Source organism: Somniosus microcephalus, chromosome 32 (genome assembly GCF_052327205.1).
Source record: "Somniosus microcephalus isolate GS21.2 chromosome 32, FLI_Smic_1.0, whole genome shotgun sequence".
Taxonomy (NCBI): Eukaryota; Metazoa; Chordata; class Chondrichthyes; order Squaliformes; family Somniosidae; genus Somniosus; species Somniosus microcephalus.
In genome coordinates, this window is record NC_141018.1 from 38,909,271 (window position 1) to 38,927,803 (window position 18,533).

The 18,533-nt window shown below is 45.4% G+C and overlaps 1 protein-coding gene across 3 annotated transcripts in view; it reads left to right on the forward strand.

Moving 5' to 3' along the window:
* Positions 1-18,533, forward strand: part of LOC147097455 (E3 ubiquitin-protein ligase arih1) — a 75,043-nt gene that overhangs the window by 21,119 nt on the left and 35,391 nt on the right. Inside the window, exon 4 of one of the 3 annotated variants that reach the window (XM_085972450.1) lies at positions 2,066-2,128. The exons of the other annotated variants lie outside the window; for them this stretch is intronic. Coding sequence (XP_085828576.1) covers positions 2,066-2,128 — 63 coding nt within the window. The remainder of the gene's footprint in view (positions 1-2,065; positions 2,129-18,533) is intronic. 3 annotated transcript variants of the gene reach the window in all.

The window sequence follows — 18,533 nt, forward strand, 5'->3', positions numbered from 1 at the left end:
TCTGCATTTCCACAATTTTCTCAGTCTGTACCTGGAGGCGAGGTGGATTCTCGAGCATTGATTGTAGTTCTACTTTTGCAGCACATTGTGCATGTCCATTTTTAACTTTTTTTCATTCTGGGAATATGGGTGGCATCTTTGGCAAGGCCAGCATTTATTGCCCATCTCTAATTGCCGTTGAGAAGGTGGTGATGGGCCCTCTTCTTGAACCGCTGCAGTCTGTGTGCTCCGATGGTGCTGTTAGGTCGGGAGTTCCAGGATTTTGACTCAGCTTTCATCTGACTGTCACTAATTCAGCATTTCTCGCTCGCTTCCTGCTGGGATTCAGAATTGTGTGTTGGTGGTATACTGTGAGGTGTTAGGCCAGTGGTGACTGCAGTAACACTTCACACCTCATCCTAAACTAAGATAGTTGTAACGAGGGATAAGTTCTGTCTGCTGTGTACTGTTACTGTAGAGGTGTGAAATAATCAGCATTTCAGGAACATAATGTTAAAGAATCTAGAATAAATTAATTTATAGTCAGAAGTCGCTTATCCAAAGTTAACCGACCTGGCTGGACTGCTGAGCATGGCCTGTATGAATAATTCATTTGTTGTATTGTCTATCAGTTTCCACACTGAACTGGTATCAGTTAACGCAGTGCAGCACAGGAGTTAACATTGGATCAGTTATTGAATGATTCACTTATCCAAATAGGTGTATCTTCTGAAAGTATTTGGTTAAATGGTATCTGATTACACTTCTTAAAACTTATCATTCTGAAGTTGTGATCTGGCTACAAGTCTAGTCCAGCCATCTCCATGTTGAGATTCGGTTTTCCCATCCCCATGTGCCCTGCACAGTGAGCCTCGGCCCTTCCCCCGGTGCCCTGCACCGCGGGACCTCGGCCCTTCCCCCCGGTGTCCAGCACCGTGGGGCCTCGGCCCATCCCCTGATGTCCAGCACCGTGGGGCCTCGGCCCATCCCCTGCTGTCCAGCACCGTGGGGCCTCGGCCCTTCCCCCGGTGCCCTGCACCGTGGGGCCTCGGCCCATCCCCTGGTGTCCAGCACCGTGGGGCCTCGGCCCATCCCCTGCTGTCCAGCACCATGGGGCCTCGACCCTTCCCCTGGTGTCCAGCACCGTGGGGCCTCGACCCTTCCCCTGGTGTCCAGCACCGTGGGGCCTCGGCCCTTCCCCCGGTGCCCTGCACCGTGGGGCCTCGGCCCTTCCCCCGGTGTCCAGCACCGTGGGGCCTCGGCCCATCCCCTGATGTCCAGCACCGTGGGGCCTCGGCCCATCCCCTGGTGTCCAGCACCGTGGGGCCTCGGCCCTTCCCTGCGGTTTGTTAATAAAACAAATTAACAGGTAACCTGAGCCCTGAGAAAAGCAAAGCCTAGTCGATGACCCTGGTCTATGGTGCTGGTAAAAACCACCCTAGAAAATTGCTGATTTGCAGCACAGCAACAGTTGCTGTGAAAACACAACGCACTAAATTTGTGTAGTGAGATCTCTTAACACATTCGCGTATAATTTGAGGATGAATTTTAAAAACGTGCTACCTTTGAATTAACTAGTGTAGGTGTATGTCCAAAACATGGCCCCTGCACCCGTAGTTCCTCTTGTTTGAAGTATTTTTTTCAGACCTCCTCTCACCTCCATACCCCCGGCCAGTTTTCTCTCCTCCATTGCTGCAGGTCTGGCTCTTGCTGGGGTGGGTCTGATGGGCACAGGCCGCCCTCCCTGCCTTTCCCAAGTGATTATGCTTTATTTTTGAGCTTGAGTGTTTATCATTGGGCAGGCCCTTGCACTATGGAGGGCATCCTTATCGTTCCCTTTCTAAAAATAAATGTATGAGTGTACAATGAAGGTAGATTTCCAACAACACGGGTTAGATACTTCTGTATTAGATTGGGTATAATGTAATGTGTGTACAAATTGTGTAAAGTTTTATACATTTATAGATAGACATTTTAGTCTTAATCACTTGCTGTTATAATTGTATAATATGTACAAATTGAGAATAGTGGTCTTGTAGCATAAAGCAATGACAAGGTGGAAACCAGTCTCGTATTCTCTTATTAGAAAGAAGAAAGTGGGGGGTCTGGAAGCGCCACTAGGATCACTAACTCAGTATCAGATGGCCAGGTAGGGTGGAGATTATAAAGCTCTGTATAGTGAATGGGGTGGCACCTTGTATTGAAAATACTGCATTTTGCGATAACTATTGATATTGTGGCTAATGCTGATGGGAATTAATTCTGGCTCCTGGGGTTTCCTTCTGGCGATCTGAATTCCAAATGTCACCTTCCCCAATTGCCTGTGTACTGCACTGTGTGTGCATCAACTGATCACTTTATTGAATCAGCGTTAGAATATCGATATGTCATTCTAAATGAATCCGTAATTGGTGAAGTTTCCATAAATGTGCCACCCCTAGTATAGTGTAGTAGTTGGTTTGAGTTTGGTGTGTAGTCTATCAAAAACCCACCCATCCACTCACTGAACCCCCCTCAAACACAAAAACTGGGCATTCAGCTGAACAAATGGGGCATAGCAGATGCAGCATAATTCCCTCCTGAGCTGGCAAAGTAGGGGCAAGAGTAAGGTTGGAATCTGTGCCTTCTCTCGCATTGCTCCTCCACATTCAGCTTTAACACAATTGCTGGCTGTGGGATGAAATGAACTGTTCCTATTCCTGAGAGGGGGCTTTGAGTTGCTCTGAGGCAGTGCATTGACTGGTTCAGGCAAAGCCTGATTAAACTTGAACCTGTAGCTATTGCTGTGAGCTGGCCATCTTAACAGTGTTATGGGGTGTGATTTGCATAAAGCTTTTCCGTTTTAAAACTAAACTGTTTGTCCCAGTGAACCAATTAGAAACCTGAAGTTGGCCGTAAATAATGGCCATGTGATCGACTACAACATGCCTAAACTCTTACAGCTTCAGCTTGTATTCCATGGTGAAGGTTCTGGTTAAAAGAAGGTCCGTAAGTGCTGTTTGAATAGGAATACAGGGAAACATTTCAATTTAAATGATATTTGATTTGATTTTTTTGCACTTTCTAAGCCAGTTTCACGCTAAGTTCGGTACATTCAGGTTATTCCATTCAGATTGGTCTCCTCTACAATGATATGTTTGCAGTACCTTTGCTTCACCCGGTCAGTATCTGAGCCAACATTAATCCCTCAACCACAGACATTAAATGGTCATTTATGGGACCCTGCTGTGTGCAAATGGCTGCTGTGTTTGTTTACATAACAGTGACTACATTTCAAAAGTACTTCATTGCAGTAAAGCACATTGAAATGTCCTGAGGGCATAAAGAGCACTATATAAATCTCAGTTTTTATGTGTAAGGAAAATATTAAAACAGGTGACCCTTTATTTTCAGACATGACTTGTTATCGTACACATACCATTGCTGTGAACCTCTGCAGGATTGGCACCACCTGCCCCTTTAAGAGACTTTTGGTAACTTTCTCATTTCCATGTCATATCAGAGCACAGCCACCCTGTAACATGGCTGTCTTCAGTCCTTGTGACCAAAGGGGGCCAACAGCCCAAGGTTGAAGATTGAGAGCCATTTCTCCAACTGAACTGGCTCTCATGGCTAATCTATATAGGAGGCAAACTGCTACTTACCTTCCAGTTACACAAACGACTATAACAAAATTGTAGAAACAAACAGTGGCAAAAGCCAAAAGCACAGTAACTCCCAGGTGTCTCGTTGCTCAGACACAGCCATAGCTTACTCCAGCACCAGATGCGCAGTAGGAGAGGGTAAGAACTAGGGTATGTGGAAGACTGTTCCAAAACTGATCACTACACCTAAAAGGTGAACAATTGACCTTTCTTCTTCTGCTGTACTCCATGTACTATATACTACAGAATATAGCCCCCGCAAAGTTAGTGCTCATCAGGAGGATGGAGGACCTTTCTACTTGGGTCCGGGCTAGAGGTAAGCAGCAGTTAATTGAATTGGATATTGGTTTTTAACAGCAACGTTTAGACAATGTTTGGAATTACTATACAGACATGTACCTTTACCAGACCAGGTAGCAACTAGTGGAATGGCTTTTGACCATATCTTGGCAAGGGAGGGGGAAAGTGCTGCACTTGCTGAAAGGTTGCAGTACACATTGTTGGGTTGGCTGCAGGATAGCGATACTTTGAGAGGCCCTGAAAGCCTCTTTGTCCACCGCTGAGAAGCTCCTGACATCCACGTCGTGTTCAGACTAGTGCAATATGGTACAAGGATATTACTGTCAGCTGAGCCAAATTAAACTGGGCAGAAAAGTTGACTAATACGTAGTCTGATTGTTACCAGTTGCAAGGTTTATTGGTGCTATTGGGCAGGTATCCATTCAGCTGCCTCTGCCACTTCCCTTCCTTCCCCTAGCCCACTGGGCCAAACTTCCTCTAATGTTCCCCCTGCCCTAGCCCTGAACTCATATCTTTCTCCAGCTTCTCTCCGATCTCTCCGCGCTCATCTTGTCCATGAGACCCACCTCCTGCTCTCTCGACCCTATTCCCACCAAACTGCTGACCACCTAACTTCCTTTTCTGGCTCCCATGTTAGCTGACATTGTTAACGGTTCTCTCTCCTCGGGTACTGTCCCCCTCTCCCTCAAATCTGCCGTCATCACCTCTCCTCAAAAAACCAACCTTTGACCCCTCCGTCCTTGCAAACTACCGCCTCATCTCCAACCTCCCTTTCCTCTCCAGTCCTTGAACGTGTTGTCGCCTCCCAAATCCGCGCCCATCTTTCCCGCAATTCCATGTTTAAATCCCTCCAATCAGGTTTCCGCCCTTGCCAAAACGGCTCTCATCAAAGTCACAAAAGACATCCTTTGTGACTGTGACAAAGGTAACCTCCCGCCTCGTCCTTCTTGACCTCTCTGCAGCCTTTGACACGGTTGACCACTCCAACACCTCTCCACCATTGTCCAGCTGGGTGGGACTGCACTCGCCTGGTTCCATTCTTATCTATCTAATTGTAGCCAGAGAGTCACCTACAACGGCTTCTCTTCCCACTCCCACATCGTTACCTCTGGTGTCCCCCAGGATCTATCCTGGGCCCCTCCTATTTCTCATCTACATGTTGCCCCTTGGTGACATCATCCGAAAACACAGCCTCAGTTTCCACATGTACGCTGACGACACCTCACCACCTCTTCTCTCAACCCCTCCACGGTCTCTCAATTGTCAAACTGCTTGTCCGACATACAGTTCTGGATGAGCAGAAATTTTCTCCAATTAAATATTGGGAAGACCGAAGCCATTGTTTTCGGTCCCCGCCACAAACTCCGTTCACTAGCCACCGACTCCATCCCTCTCCCTAACATCTGTCTGAGGCTGAACCACACTGTTCACAACCTTGGTGTCATATTTGACCCTGAAATGAGCTTCCGACCACATATGCACAGCATAACAAAGACTGCCTATTTCCACCTCTGTAACATCGCCCGTCTCCGCCCCCGCCTCAGCTCATCTGCTGCTGAAACCCTCATCCATGCCTTTGTTACCTCTAGACTTGACTATTCCAACGCACTCCTGGCTGTCCTCCCACGTTCTACCCTACGTAAACTTGAGGTCATCAAATACTCGGCTGCCCGTGTCCTAACACGCATCAAGTCCCGTTCGCCTATCACCCCTGTGCCCGCTGACCTACATTGGCTCCCGGTTAAGCAGCACCTCGATTTCAAAATTCTCATCCTTGTGTTCAAATCCCTCCATGGCCTCACCCCTCCCTATCCCTGTAATCTCCTTCAGCCCCACAACCCCCCCCCCCCCCCCCGAGATATCTGTGCTCCTCTAATTCTGGGCGTGCCTTCTGTTGCCTAGGCCCTAAACTCTGGAATTCCCTGCCTAAACCTCTCTGCCCCGCTACCTTTCCTCCTTTAAGACGCTCCTTAAAACCAACCTCTTTGACCAAGCTTTTGGTCACCTGCCCTAATTTATCTTTGTGGTTTGGTGTCAAATGTTTTGTCTTGGAATACTCCTGTGAAGCACTTTGGGATGTTTTACTACGTTAAAGGCGCCATATAAATACAAGTTGTTGTTGTATCTGTTAAACTGGGGGCGCTACACCTTTGTTACAGACAGATAATGTGCCAGATATATTCTAAACCTGTCAAACAAGGTAATAGAGAAAAACAAGGTGTTGTTAAAGGTACAATTGGATACCATGGTGTCCCAGAGGAGTAAGGAACGATGGCCTAAGCAGGATTTATTTATCATGACTTTCCTTATGTTGTTGTAAATCTAATTGAGGACCACAGTTGCTCTGTCATAAGAAGCCAACATAATGATCTTCGCACAACACCATCTGCTGTACCTGCATCGTCAGAGACTTGGACCCGGATTGTTCCTAAAGACTTTCTGCAACTTTTTCCTCTTTCCCCAAAAACAAATGACTCCAAACGTTCAGCAGCGGTTGAATCTGTTGACATTTTAAGCATAGCCTCTTTTTGGTGAGATGTACATAATCCATTACCACCATTCATTAACGCACAGCACATTACTGCTGTTCAAACATTCCTCACAGCTGGTTTCTACAAGGATCATTATTGTCCCTGATGAGGTCTTTGGGAGCATGAACTAGGAAAACCTTCCACCTCCCAGCACCATCACCCATCACTTTGATGAGCACATAATGGATATTAAAAAAGGCAATGCAACTTGCCTAAGTGATGACTTTTAAATGTTAGACAAACAGAGCATAAAAGTTCTTGGTTCAATTAAAGATAACATTTCAAGGAACTTTTAAAGAGTGATTGACCTGGAATGCCCATTTGATGTGCGTAAGGCCTATGACGCAATGCTGCTGAAGTGTAATGGAAAACTCTGTCCCATCTGATGCTGAGCTGCATTGTTGTGTTGTGCAGTAATTTATGTCGCAATGTTGCCCTGCCTTCCTGCACAAGAAGGAACTTTGTACAAACACTCCTCTGATCTAGAGTATAGGTATTTGCTGAGAGGCTATTTTGGGTCTTTGGTCTTGATAATTGAATGCAGGAAGTTTTGAAAGAGACACCCTTCAGGGTTCAGCACGCAGACATTTATCTCCATGTGCTCCACCAGACTGCAGGATATTGATATTCCTCGAAACACAAGACTTGTGCCTTAAAGAGCGATGTCCATCATACAAGCTGCACAGCGTTCTCGTGTTCTACTTATCTTGCATTCCACCAAAAATGTAGGACGCCAGCAACTAATAACAGACCCGAGGTCTCAAAAATGCATCAGAACAACGAGGTTCACAGTGGAAATACTATCCTATACCCATCCCATGATGCCTCTGGGATTGGTTGTCTGCAGCCAATATTTCCATTGTTGTTTCCTGCATTTTGGAGTTATTTCTGCTTCACCAGGGTCTCTACCAAACTCAGAGTAACCAAAGTAGTTGACCTTGGAAATCAATGCACATTTGCCTGATAGACTGAGGTTCTGAGCGCATGCCCTTCAATCACTGCCAGTCCGTTTTCATAATCTTTCCCTTGTTGAACCTGTCACAAAGTGAGTGGTTAATCCATTTGTGAACATAGGGACGGGAGGAGGCCGCTCAGCCCCTCGAGCCTGTTCCGCTATTCAATCAGATCACGGCTGATCTGTACCTCAACTCCATTTCTCTGCCTTTGTTCCATATCCCTCGCTACCCTTACCCCAACAAAAACCTGTTGATCTCAGTCTTGAACATCGAAATTGGCCCCAGCATCCCCAGCCTTTTGGGGGAGGGGTGGGGGCGGATGAGTTCCAGATTTCCACTGCCCTTTGGAAAAAATGCTTCCTGATTTCACCCCTGAACAGCCTAGCTCCAATCTTAAGATTGTGCCCCCTTGTTCTAGATTCCCCCACCATTGGAAATAGTTTCTCTGTATCTACCCTATCGAATCTCTCTCATTTTAAACACCTTAATTAGATTATCCCTTGCCCCTCAGACTTCTAAACTCAAGGAATACAAGCCAGCTTTATGCCATATAACCCTTTATTAGTCTGGTGAATCTGCTCTGTACCCACTCCAGCACCAATATATCTTTCCTGAGGTTCGGTGCTCAAAATGGAATGCAATACTTCAGATGGGGTCTGACCATCACTTCCTCACTTTTGAATTCCAACCCCCTTGAGACGAAGACCATCCTTGCGTTGGTCCTTTTGTACCTGTGCACTAACCTTTAGTGATTTGTGTATATAGACACCTACAGCACTTTGCTCCTCCCAAGTTTCTAGTCTCTCACCATGGAGAAAATATTCCAATTTGACTTCCTTGGATCCAAAGTGGATGACCTCACACTTCCTCCACATTGAACTGCCTCTGCTGTAGCTTTGCCTACTCGCTTAGTCTACTTGTGTCCCATTGTAATTTAGATGCCCATCTTACTGTGCAATATTAGCTGATGTAGCGCTGATTAATTATATTTGACCATGGGCAGTGCGAGGATACAACCGTTCTTCTCCTGCCACCCCAGCAATCGAAGCGCCTCGAGTGTACTGGGGCTTGATGCTGGCGAGCATGTGGCACTGCCCGGCGGCCATGTTTGATGCTGGCGAATATTCCAGTTTTGTCGTTTAAAACAACGCCAAAGACGAGGCTGAAGCATTTGCAGCCACCTTCAGCCAGAAGTGCCGATTAGATGATCCATATCGGCCTCCTCCTGTGCTCCGCAGAATCCAGCCTTCAGCCAGTTCGATTCACTCACTCCGCGTGATAGAGAAAGGGCTAGATACAGCAAAGGTTCTGGGCCCCGACAACATCCCGGCTGTCGTGCTGAAGACTTGCGTTCCAGAACTGGCCACGCCTCTAGCCAAGCTGTTCCAGTACAGCTACAACACTGGCATCTCGTGGCACACGGGTGACTATATGTAAATGATCTGACCTGGATGCTACTAGGGCCATCCTAGTTACCAAGTTGAAATGATCTGTGGGCAAATATAGATGTATTGAAAGGAGGTTACCATCATCTAAGTTGCGTTCACACTGTTTTTCTAACAGGTGGGATCATGAGAGCTCAAGGGACACGTCTCTATTGTAACAGTTTGTGGGCAAATGGAGATGCTAAGCCTATCCCTGCTGGAACACAACAATACATCAGACTCCTGCAGCTTCAACTTGTAGTGCAATGTATGAATTCACATCAAAGTGGACTTTGCAGAGAACTGAACTACAATAGACCTGGCTGGCAAGGAGGGCACTGGTTATTTTGGAAAAACATTCCCAAGGAATGGAAGTACCAAGATGCATTCAAAAGGTTGTCTGAATTCTAGGTGCTTGGATGTTCGACCAGGTTGACGTCAGAATTAACAATTCTAAAACGCGTGTGTTCTGAGGCGATGCGTGTTTTCCCAGTCATCGAGCTTTTTATAGAACCTTTTTCCTGTGCCAACCAAACAGAGTGCAAACAGAATTAAAATGTTATCTGCTGTTAGTGACCAACTCCCAGCCTAGGGAGCAGTAATCTACAAGGACATTGAAACTTTTAAATTCACTGGTGTGGAAATCAGCTTGTTGAAATCCATATGGTTACATCCCCACATCTATGGATCTTTCTTGTCTTTCACATCTTCTAACAGGAAAATTTCCATAAAAGACTGGCTCCAAATACCTGGTCCACGCTGTCAAAGATACTACAGCTGTCGCTACATCTCCGCAGTAACAAATCACCCCATCTCTTGAAGGAGATGCTAAACCGAGGCCCTGTCATGTGCTCCAATGGAAGTAAAGGATCTACTGCATTATTTGAAGAGGAGCAGGGAGTTTATCCAGTAGCCTGGCTAATATTCCTCCCTTGATCAACACCACCAAAAACGGTGATCTGGCCATTCAATCATTTGTTCTATGTGGGACCTTGCTGCGCCCAAATGGACTGCCACGTTTGCCTGGATAACAATAGTGACCACTTCAAAAGTAATCCATTGGTTGTACAGTGTTTTGGGACGTCCCATGTAAGTGCTAAGGTGCTATATAAATGCAAGTCCTTTCTATTTTCTTAATGAGTTGCTTTCACCTGTGTAGGTTTGGGAACAAGTTCTCTTCTAAACTCAAGCCTCAGTGAGTTCAAACTTGTTGATTAGTGCAATTTCTCTAAACTACCAAAATTCAGTGTCACTGATGTCTTTGACATGAAAATGGTATTTCTAATTGCAGCCCCTTGATGTTCAGAGGATTGTTTCACTAATAATCCTTATACTCAATTCTTCAGAGGCAAAGCAGACGTAAGACTGTCTCCTGAATTGTAGCTGAAGGTAATTAAAGAATTTCATCTAAACCATGAAGCCGTCTGTTCACCCAGCTAAATTTTCAGAATGACTTTGGAAGAACGTTACCACTCGCTAAAATGACGGTAATACTTTTTTAAGGATGCATAATGCAACTGAAATGAACAAACAGAAATCTGAGCTACTGTTGGTGATTATTGTGAACACGAGGCCTGTGACACTGAAAGGCAAGCACCAGAGCCTTCCAGCAACCCAATGCACACTAGCAGCTTTCATTCGGCCACTCCTAGTTGACTCTGTTTGAACTCCTGTATACAAGGGAATAGAATCCCTGATAATTCCACCTGACTAGCACAGCCAACAGAAGCTGTTTATAAAGCATTGCTGGTACGTTCTCTGCAGTCTATATGGATTAATGCAGAATGTCAAGGAGCTTTGAGCTGTTCTTACACTCTGGAATATCCATGGCCTGGCTCTACAGCAGCGACTTGTGGTGTTCCAGCCATGATCTTGTAGAGAGCTAAAAGGACCATTTCTTCAGCTACCGCTTAGTCATGGAAAGGGACTCTGTCACTCCGAAAGTGGCACAAAGAAAGGATGTTATCAGCATTTTGTTCCTTCTTAAAACTGGCTGAGTTGGAGAACATCAGAGCTTGCAGGTTCTCCACCACCTCTTGTATGAGCACACCGCATTTCTTGGTTGATGTGCAAAACTGCACCCAAAATAACATTTCAAACTGTATTCCGGCCCCCCCCCCCCCCACAACAGCATCACAAAAATCTGAGACGGAACACAGTGGATGTGAACAATTTACCTCTCCCGCTATGTAATGAGAACAAAAGGCGGCGTAGGGAATGGATTTAGAAGTTTGTAACCTGGCAAGACAGATGGCCATCACAGCGTCAATAGCTCCTGTGTTCTCCAAACCATTTGCATCAAGTAGCATTTATAGAGCAGCTACATGGATTCACCCTAACACTGACCAAGCGTTTCTATTTTGATTTGCCTACAGGAGATTATACAGTTTGCAGGCATTTGCCAGTTTCTCTTTATCTTCAGGCCTGTTCCCAACTCCACCCTTCTTAAAAAAAAAAAGGCTTTACTTTTTGAGTGGGACTTGCCGTGTTGTAGATAATGAACAACTGAAGGGTTACTCACCAGGAGGTCCCCATTCAGCACTTTGTATTCTTTACTTGTGTTAATTGTGTAATGCAACTCTGTGTACAAATGCACAACATTATTCAAACGTTGCTGTTTGTCATCCAGCTATTCTTAAAAGGGGGAACAAAAACAACATTAACCTTTTAACAACTTTTTTGAGAGGAAATTTTGGGTGTTTTTTTTTAACTTCAACTTGTGGCTTTGGCCCGAAAGAGCTCTTGTAATGGCTGTAGGGAAAGAAAATTGTATGCTTGAGACTGATCAAGTTTCTTAAAGTGGCTCGTTAGCTAGCTTTACCTATAATGGGCCTGTATGCTTGAAATTCATCTTGTTCAAAAGTGGGTTACGGAGCCTGGAGTGGTGAGTAATATATCTTTACTGAGAGTCAAGGTGGCATCTTTCTCCTGTCTCTCTTTTCAACAAGGGATTTCCAAGATACTGTTTATCCACTGTTAGCAGATGTTTCATTAGAAATATGCGCACCCTGTTGAAAAAATTCAAGAATCTTTTGATTAAAATTGTGTGTTGCGCAGGCGAAGCTGAGTGACGTCCCAAGCCACCAATATCCATTTCCACTTCAAGCTTTACAATTAATCATTGCGTGCATCCACATTGGCATACTCCGTTCTTTTAAGAAGGTGGTCTTCTGCTATTTCTTACAGGGTTGTCTTTGCTACCGTATCTCTTATTTTCTTCATAAGCAGGGCAGATTTGTATTCTGTGTGAGTAACCATGTTGTGGAGCAGTGCAAATACTGTAGGAAGTGCCTGCACATTTGAAATACTGAATTAGTCTGAGTGGCAGTAATTTGGAATTATGATAAATGGATTAGGATTGTTTCTCGGTAGTAATCTGGTCATTGTGCTTCCAGTTCAATAATCACCTTGACTGTCCTCTCTAATTCATTCGACAGGTCTGTTTGCTGCATTGATCCGGTTAACCCTTTATTTGCTACTTGGGATTGTATTTATTAATAATTATGTTGGGTAACTGGTTTCGGATTGACTAAACATTTGAGAATCCAAGATAAAATAGCATTTTAATCAATCTTAAACCAGTTATCCAACATAAAGTGTAGCAGTCAGGTGGAGCATGATTGACTGAATTTAATGCAGATGGTCACTAAATTAGCCTGGTGTTCAGGATAACTATGAGCTGCTACTTAATGCTCTTCCCAAAAAGCATTGCTTTTCCAAATGTCATCTTTCCACATTACAAGATAATTATATTTGATTTTGATATGTGTGGCACTGACCTAATAATACATTGTGGAGTCCACGGTGTGAGATGCCAATGTGCAATATCTTGCATTCACCAAGTTGCTATTTTCCAGATCTAGCAATGCCAACATCAGTTGAAGACACGTAGTGCCAGTGGCCCAAAATTCAACAGGGTGTGCATATTCTTAATGAAACATCTGCTAACAGTGGATAATCAACAGATTGGAAAAATGCCAAAACCTTTTTCCAGTAACCCAGTGCCCATGGGAAGTCTAAGATTGTAGACTTGGGGTAAAGTGAACCACCAAAGCCACAATACAGACTCAGAATATCACAAATTATCAGATGTATTGGGCAAACAAGTGAGGCAAACTGACACTTGCAACTGTCACGGATATCAACATGGAAACTAACATACCCTCCCACTCTGCCCCCATATCCCTCTATTCCCTTCTCCCTCATGAATGTATCAATGCTTCAACCACTCCGTGACATCAAGGTCAACATTCTCTCCACTCTGTGTAAAAATAATTCCTCCTAATTTCTTTATTTGGTCAGTTAGTGGCGATCTTATATTTGTGGCTCCATGTTCTGCACTAACCCAGAGGGGAACAGTTTCTCCACACAAAGCCCTTGGTCAGGTCTCCTCTTAGTCTTCTGTTTTCCAGAGAAAAGAGCCCACGCATTCTCAATTTTTACTGATCGTTATGTGAGGGTGATGTACTGATAAGATCTAGCAAATGATGCTTTGAGATCAGGAGGGTTATGTATTTTATTTCTGCTGCTTCATTCCTAGGAGGATGGTATTGGCACCCATCCTCAACCTTTGGAATCTGAACAAATTCCTCAAGAAACAAACATTCAAAATGGAAGTAGAAAAGTCTTCGAGCCCAGATGGTATCTGTCCCGGAATGCTGAAGGAGACAGCAGAGGCACTAACCATAATTTTCAAGATCTTTGCAACTAAAGGACTGTGGGTGGGGAATCTTACACAACTGTTCAACAAATGGGAAAGGTATAAGCCAGGAAGTTGTTGGTCAGTTAGACTTGCCTCGGCTGTAGATAAACCGCTAGAGTCCTTAATACAGGATGAGATTAGAGAGCGCCCGAGGAAGGCATGAGCTAGCAGGGGCAGGGACTGCTTGATTAATTGATTAGAATTTTATTAAGACATTTCATTGTGTAGATGAGAGTTTATAATGGATGTTTTATGTATTGATATTCAGATGTTTTTTGATAGGAGCCCCATTATTAAAATGAACACACATGATATTAAATAGGATTTAGCCACATGGTTAGACATGATTGGGGACAGGAAGCAGAAGTAGGGTGAATGGATGATTTTTGATTTGATGGGATGTCGGTAGTGGTTGTGCCAGATACTGTTCTGGGACAGTTTGTTTTCCATTTATATAAATGACTTGGACATAGCCATTATATGGAAGTTTGCTGATGCAGATTAAGAGCTTGGCGAACTGAAGATGGATGCAAGTGATTTCAGGAGCAATAAAAAGGATAAGGAGTGGGCAGATCGGGGCAGTTCACCGCAGAGAAATGTGAAGGTGAAAGGAAGCGCGTTTTAAAGGAGAAGACTCTTCAGAGTGGGGGAACAGATCTACGGACGAGGATGCATTGTTCTTTAAAGGTGTTAAATGATCATTAAAAGACAAATGGGATCTTGATGTTTGAACATTCAACATAAAAACAAAAAAATGACACATACCTCCCCCCTTCCCACTGTCCAGGTCCCCAAACACCCCTTTCAGGTGAAACAGCGATTTACTTGTACTTCTTGCAATCTACTATACTGTATTCGCTGCTCACGATCTGGTCTCCTCTACATTGGGGAGACCAAACGCAGATTGGGTGACCGCTTTGCGGAACACCTCCGTTCAGTCCGTAAGGGGGACCCCGAGCTCCCGGTGGCCTGTCACTTTAATTCACCGCCCCATTCCCACTCGGACCTCACCGTCCTCGGCCTCTTGCATTGTTCCACGGAAGCTGAGCGTAAGCTCGAGGAACAGCACCTCATCTTTCGATTAGGCACTCTACAGCCCTCTGGACTCGAGATAGAGTTCAACAATTTCAGATCATAACCTCGGCCCTATCACATATATATATTTTCTTTTTTTTATCCACAATTTTTTTTTGTTTTTTCTTCCCTTCCCTTCAGCTGTCCTTCATTCTGCCAGCGCAATTCACACCCCATCTAGAGCCAGCCTTTGTTCCTCAACCTGCCCCATTACCACCTCCCCTAGCCTTGAATATCTCTTAATGTCTCTTAATCTCTCCTGCTTTCTATCCTATCACTGACCTTCCCTTTTCGTTCTTTCATCCCCTCCCCCTTTTCCCAGCCCCTAAACTTGCTTTCCATTTCCTGCTTTTTTTCCAGTTCTGACGAAGGGTCATCGACCTGAAACGTTAACTCTGTTTCTCTCTCCACCGATGCTGCCTGGCCTGCTGAGTTTTTCCAGCGTTTCCTGTTGTTATTTCGAATTTCCAGCATCCGCAGTATTTTGCTATCGTAAGCACTAGTGTACTGAGGAAGTTTATCTGTTGAGTTTACTGTGTGCAGTTCTGGACATCCCATTCCATGGAAAGGGGACAGCAAAGATTCGCTAGAATTATACATGGCATGATGGATTATAGTTATGATGAGAGAACATAAATAGGAGCAGGAGTAGGCCATTCGGCCCCTCGAGCCTGCTCTGGCATTCAATAAGATCATGGCTGATCTAATCTTGGCCTCATCTCCGCTTTCCTGCACTATCCCCATATCCGTTGATTCCCTTAATATCCAAAAATCTATCGATCTCTGTCTTGAATATACTCAATGACTGAGCCTGCACAGCCCTCTGGGGTAGAGAATTCCAAAGATTTCTCCAGAGAGGTTATAGCTGTGAAGAAAATTATGATGTTTTTTCACGGAAACAGGAGGTTAAGGGTAATCTAATAGAGGTTTTCAAGATTATGAAAAATTTTGCAACAGTAAATATTTCTACTGGTTAGTGAATCAGTAACGAGGGGGCATAGGTTGGGGATTATCACTCAAACGCAGAGGGCAACTGGAAGAAATGTTTTCAAAGGGTTAGAAGAACATGGACAACTTCACATGGCTATTGAGGCAGAGACTAGAACATCATTTAAGTACTCAAAGGAAGGATATAAAAGGATAATAGGAAAGGGGATAGGATCGGGTAGACTACCAGTTGAAGAGCTAGCAGTTTGTGGGCTGAATGGCCTCCTTCCATTTTGTCATTTGTGATTACCTATCATTGAGGTGGTGTCCTACACAGGAGCCATCAGTCTCAGAGGCACAGTTTCTTTCTAGCTGTCAAGGAGTGACAATGTAAAGCTTTTATTATTTCCAGTACTGTTCATTTAATAGAAGGTGCAGTTTTTCAGCATTGCCGTTGCTTTTGGTTAAGTACTTGTAGGTGATGAGTGCTCACTTCAAATTCTAGACACAGCCCAATGGCTGACTCATCCGATGGCAGACAGCGTCAACCTATAGAACAGTGCCTCTGACCGTGTGAAGTGTTTACTGACCTTCTCTTCATGGTGTGGAGAAATCACCAATCCCACTTGTCTGGGGCATTGGAGACCGATTTCACATTACAAGGAGGAGTTCTAATCCGAGAGGACAATGCCCACAATATTGAGGATTTGCTCAGACTGATGCAGCCTCTGCATTGGTAATTCTAAGTTTAAAGTTGGCTTTGCTGCAGGACTGGGAACCTTGGACCAGTCATAAAGGGACAGCCAGCACTCAAAGTTCAGAGCAGAGTGGGCTGGAAAACATTTCATTTTGAAGTTGCTGTTGTATCCTCTTAATTCAGGAGTGAATTTCCAACCCAGAGGCAGCGCGTGTAACTCTCTGCATTATGAAAGGCACCACCAAAACCCAGCTATAACTGTCTCTGCTGGCTCCTTGTGTCTGGGTCAGTTGGATTTCAACAAAAAGATCTTTTAAAAAGAATCAAGGCACTCGTTACCTGAAGACGGGAGCAAAAACCAACTGCTTAACTGTAGACAGCTGCACCCAGTACACGGCTAGTTAGAAGTCTAGTACTAAGCCAATTACAAGTTGGGGGAGTTTTATTAACTGAGTCAATAGATGGCATGCTTATTTTAAAGTAACTCATCTTGAAGAACAAAGAATGGGTAGAGAGGATGCAAGTGCACCTTGTGCAGGGAGAGGGTGGGTCAGATGATCCCGTTGCGTGGGTATACTGAATATAGGTCAATGCGATCCTAGGAGTGTTGAGAGTAAAGGGATTGCAATATCAAACCTTTTCCAGAATAGTGAGGGGATCATGAATGGCACAAAACAAAACTACTCCTTCAAAAGGAGTTAACTTTGTCTCTACTAAACCCTTTCCCAGTATTTGGGTGGCTTTTTCAAGTGTCCATCACAGCAGTGATGCCCAAGCTTTGTCTTCATGGAACCGTGTTGGTGTGTACCGTGTAGTCTCGGGGCTGTGTCGGTGTGTACCGTGTAGTCTAGGGGCTGTCGGTGTGTACCGTGTATTCTCGGGGCCGTGTCGGTGTGCACCGTGTAGTCTCGGGGCTGTGTCGGTGTGTACCGTGTAGTCTAGGGGCTGTCGGTGTGTACCGTGTATTCTCGGGGCCGTGTCGGTGTGCACCGTGTAGTCTCGGGGCTGTGTCGGTGTGTACCGTGTAGTCTAGGGGCTGTCGGTGTGTACCGTGTATTCTCGGGGCCGTGTCGGTGTGCACCGTGTAGTCTCGGGGCTGACGGTGTGCACCGTGCAGTCTCGGGGCGGTGTCGGTGTGTACAGTGGAGTCTCGGGGCTGTCGGTGTGTACCGTGGAGTCAGCTGTCGGTGTGTACCATGTAGTCTCGGGGCTGTCGGTGTGTACAGTGGGGTCTCGGGGCTGTCGGTGTGTACCGTGTATTCTCGGGCCGTGTCGGTGTGCACCGTGTAGTCTCGGGGCTGTGTCGGTGTGTACCGTGTAGTCTAGGGGCTGTCGGTGTGTACCGTGTATTCTCGGGGCCGTGTCGGTGTGCACCGTGTAGTCTCGGGGCTGACGGTGTGTACCATGTAGTCTTGGGGCTGTCGGTGTGTACAGTGGAGTCTCGGGGCTGCCGGTGTGTACCGTGTAGTCTTGGGGCGGTGTCGGTGTACCGTGGAGTCTCGGGGCTGTCGGTGTGTACCGTGGAGTCTCGGGGCTGTCTCATTGGAACAGTAGATAGGAGCAGGAGTAGGCCATTCGGCCCCTCGAGCCTGCTCCGCCATTTAATGAGATCATGGCTGATCATCCAAATTCAGTACCCTGTCCCTGCCTTCTCCCCATATCCCTTGATCCCTTTAACCTTAAGAAATATATCTAACTCCTTCTTGAATATATTTAATAAGTTGGCCTCAACTGCCTTCTGTGGTAGAGAATTCCACAGGTTCACCACTCTCTGGGTGAAGAAATTCCTCCTCATCTCAGTCCTAAATGGCTTACCCCTTATCTTTAGACTGACCCCTGGTTCTGGACTCCTCCGCCATCGGGAACATCCTTCCTGCATCTAGTCTGTCTAGTCCTGTTAGAATTTTATAAGTTTCAATGAGATCCCCCCTCATTCTTCTAAACTCTAGCGAATATAAGCCTAATTGACTCAATCTCTCTTCATACGTCATTCCTGCCATCCCAGGTATCAGTCTGGTGAATCTTCACCGCACTCCCTCCATGGCAAGAACATCCTTCCTCAGATAATGCGACCAAAACTGCACGCAACACTCAAGGTGTGGTCTCACCAAGGCCCTGTACAACTGCAGCAAGACATCCTTGCTCCTGTACTCGAATCCTCTCGCTATGAAGGCCAACATACCATTTGCCTTCTTAACCGCCTGCTGCACCTGCATGCTTACCTTCAGCGACTGGTGCACAAGGACACCCAGGTCTCGTTGCACTTCCCCTTTTCCCAATCTATTGCCGTTCAGATAAT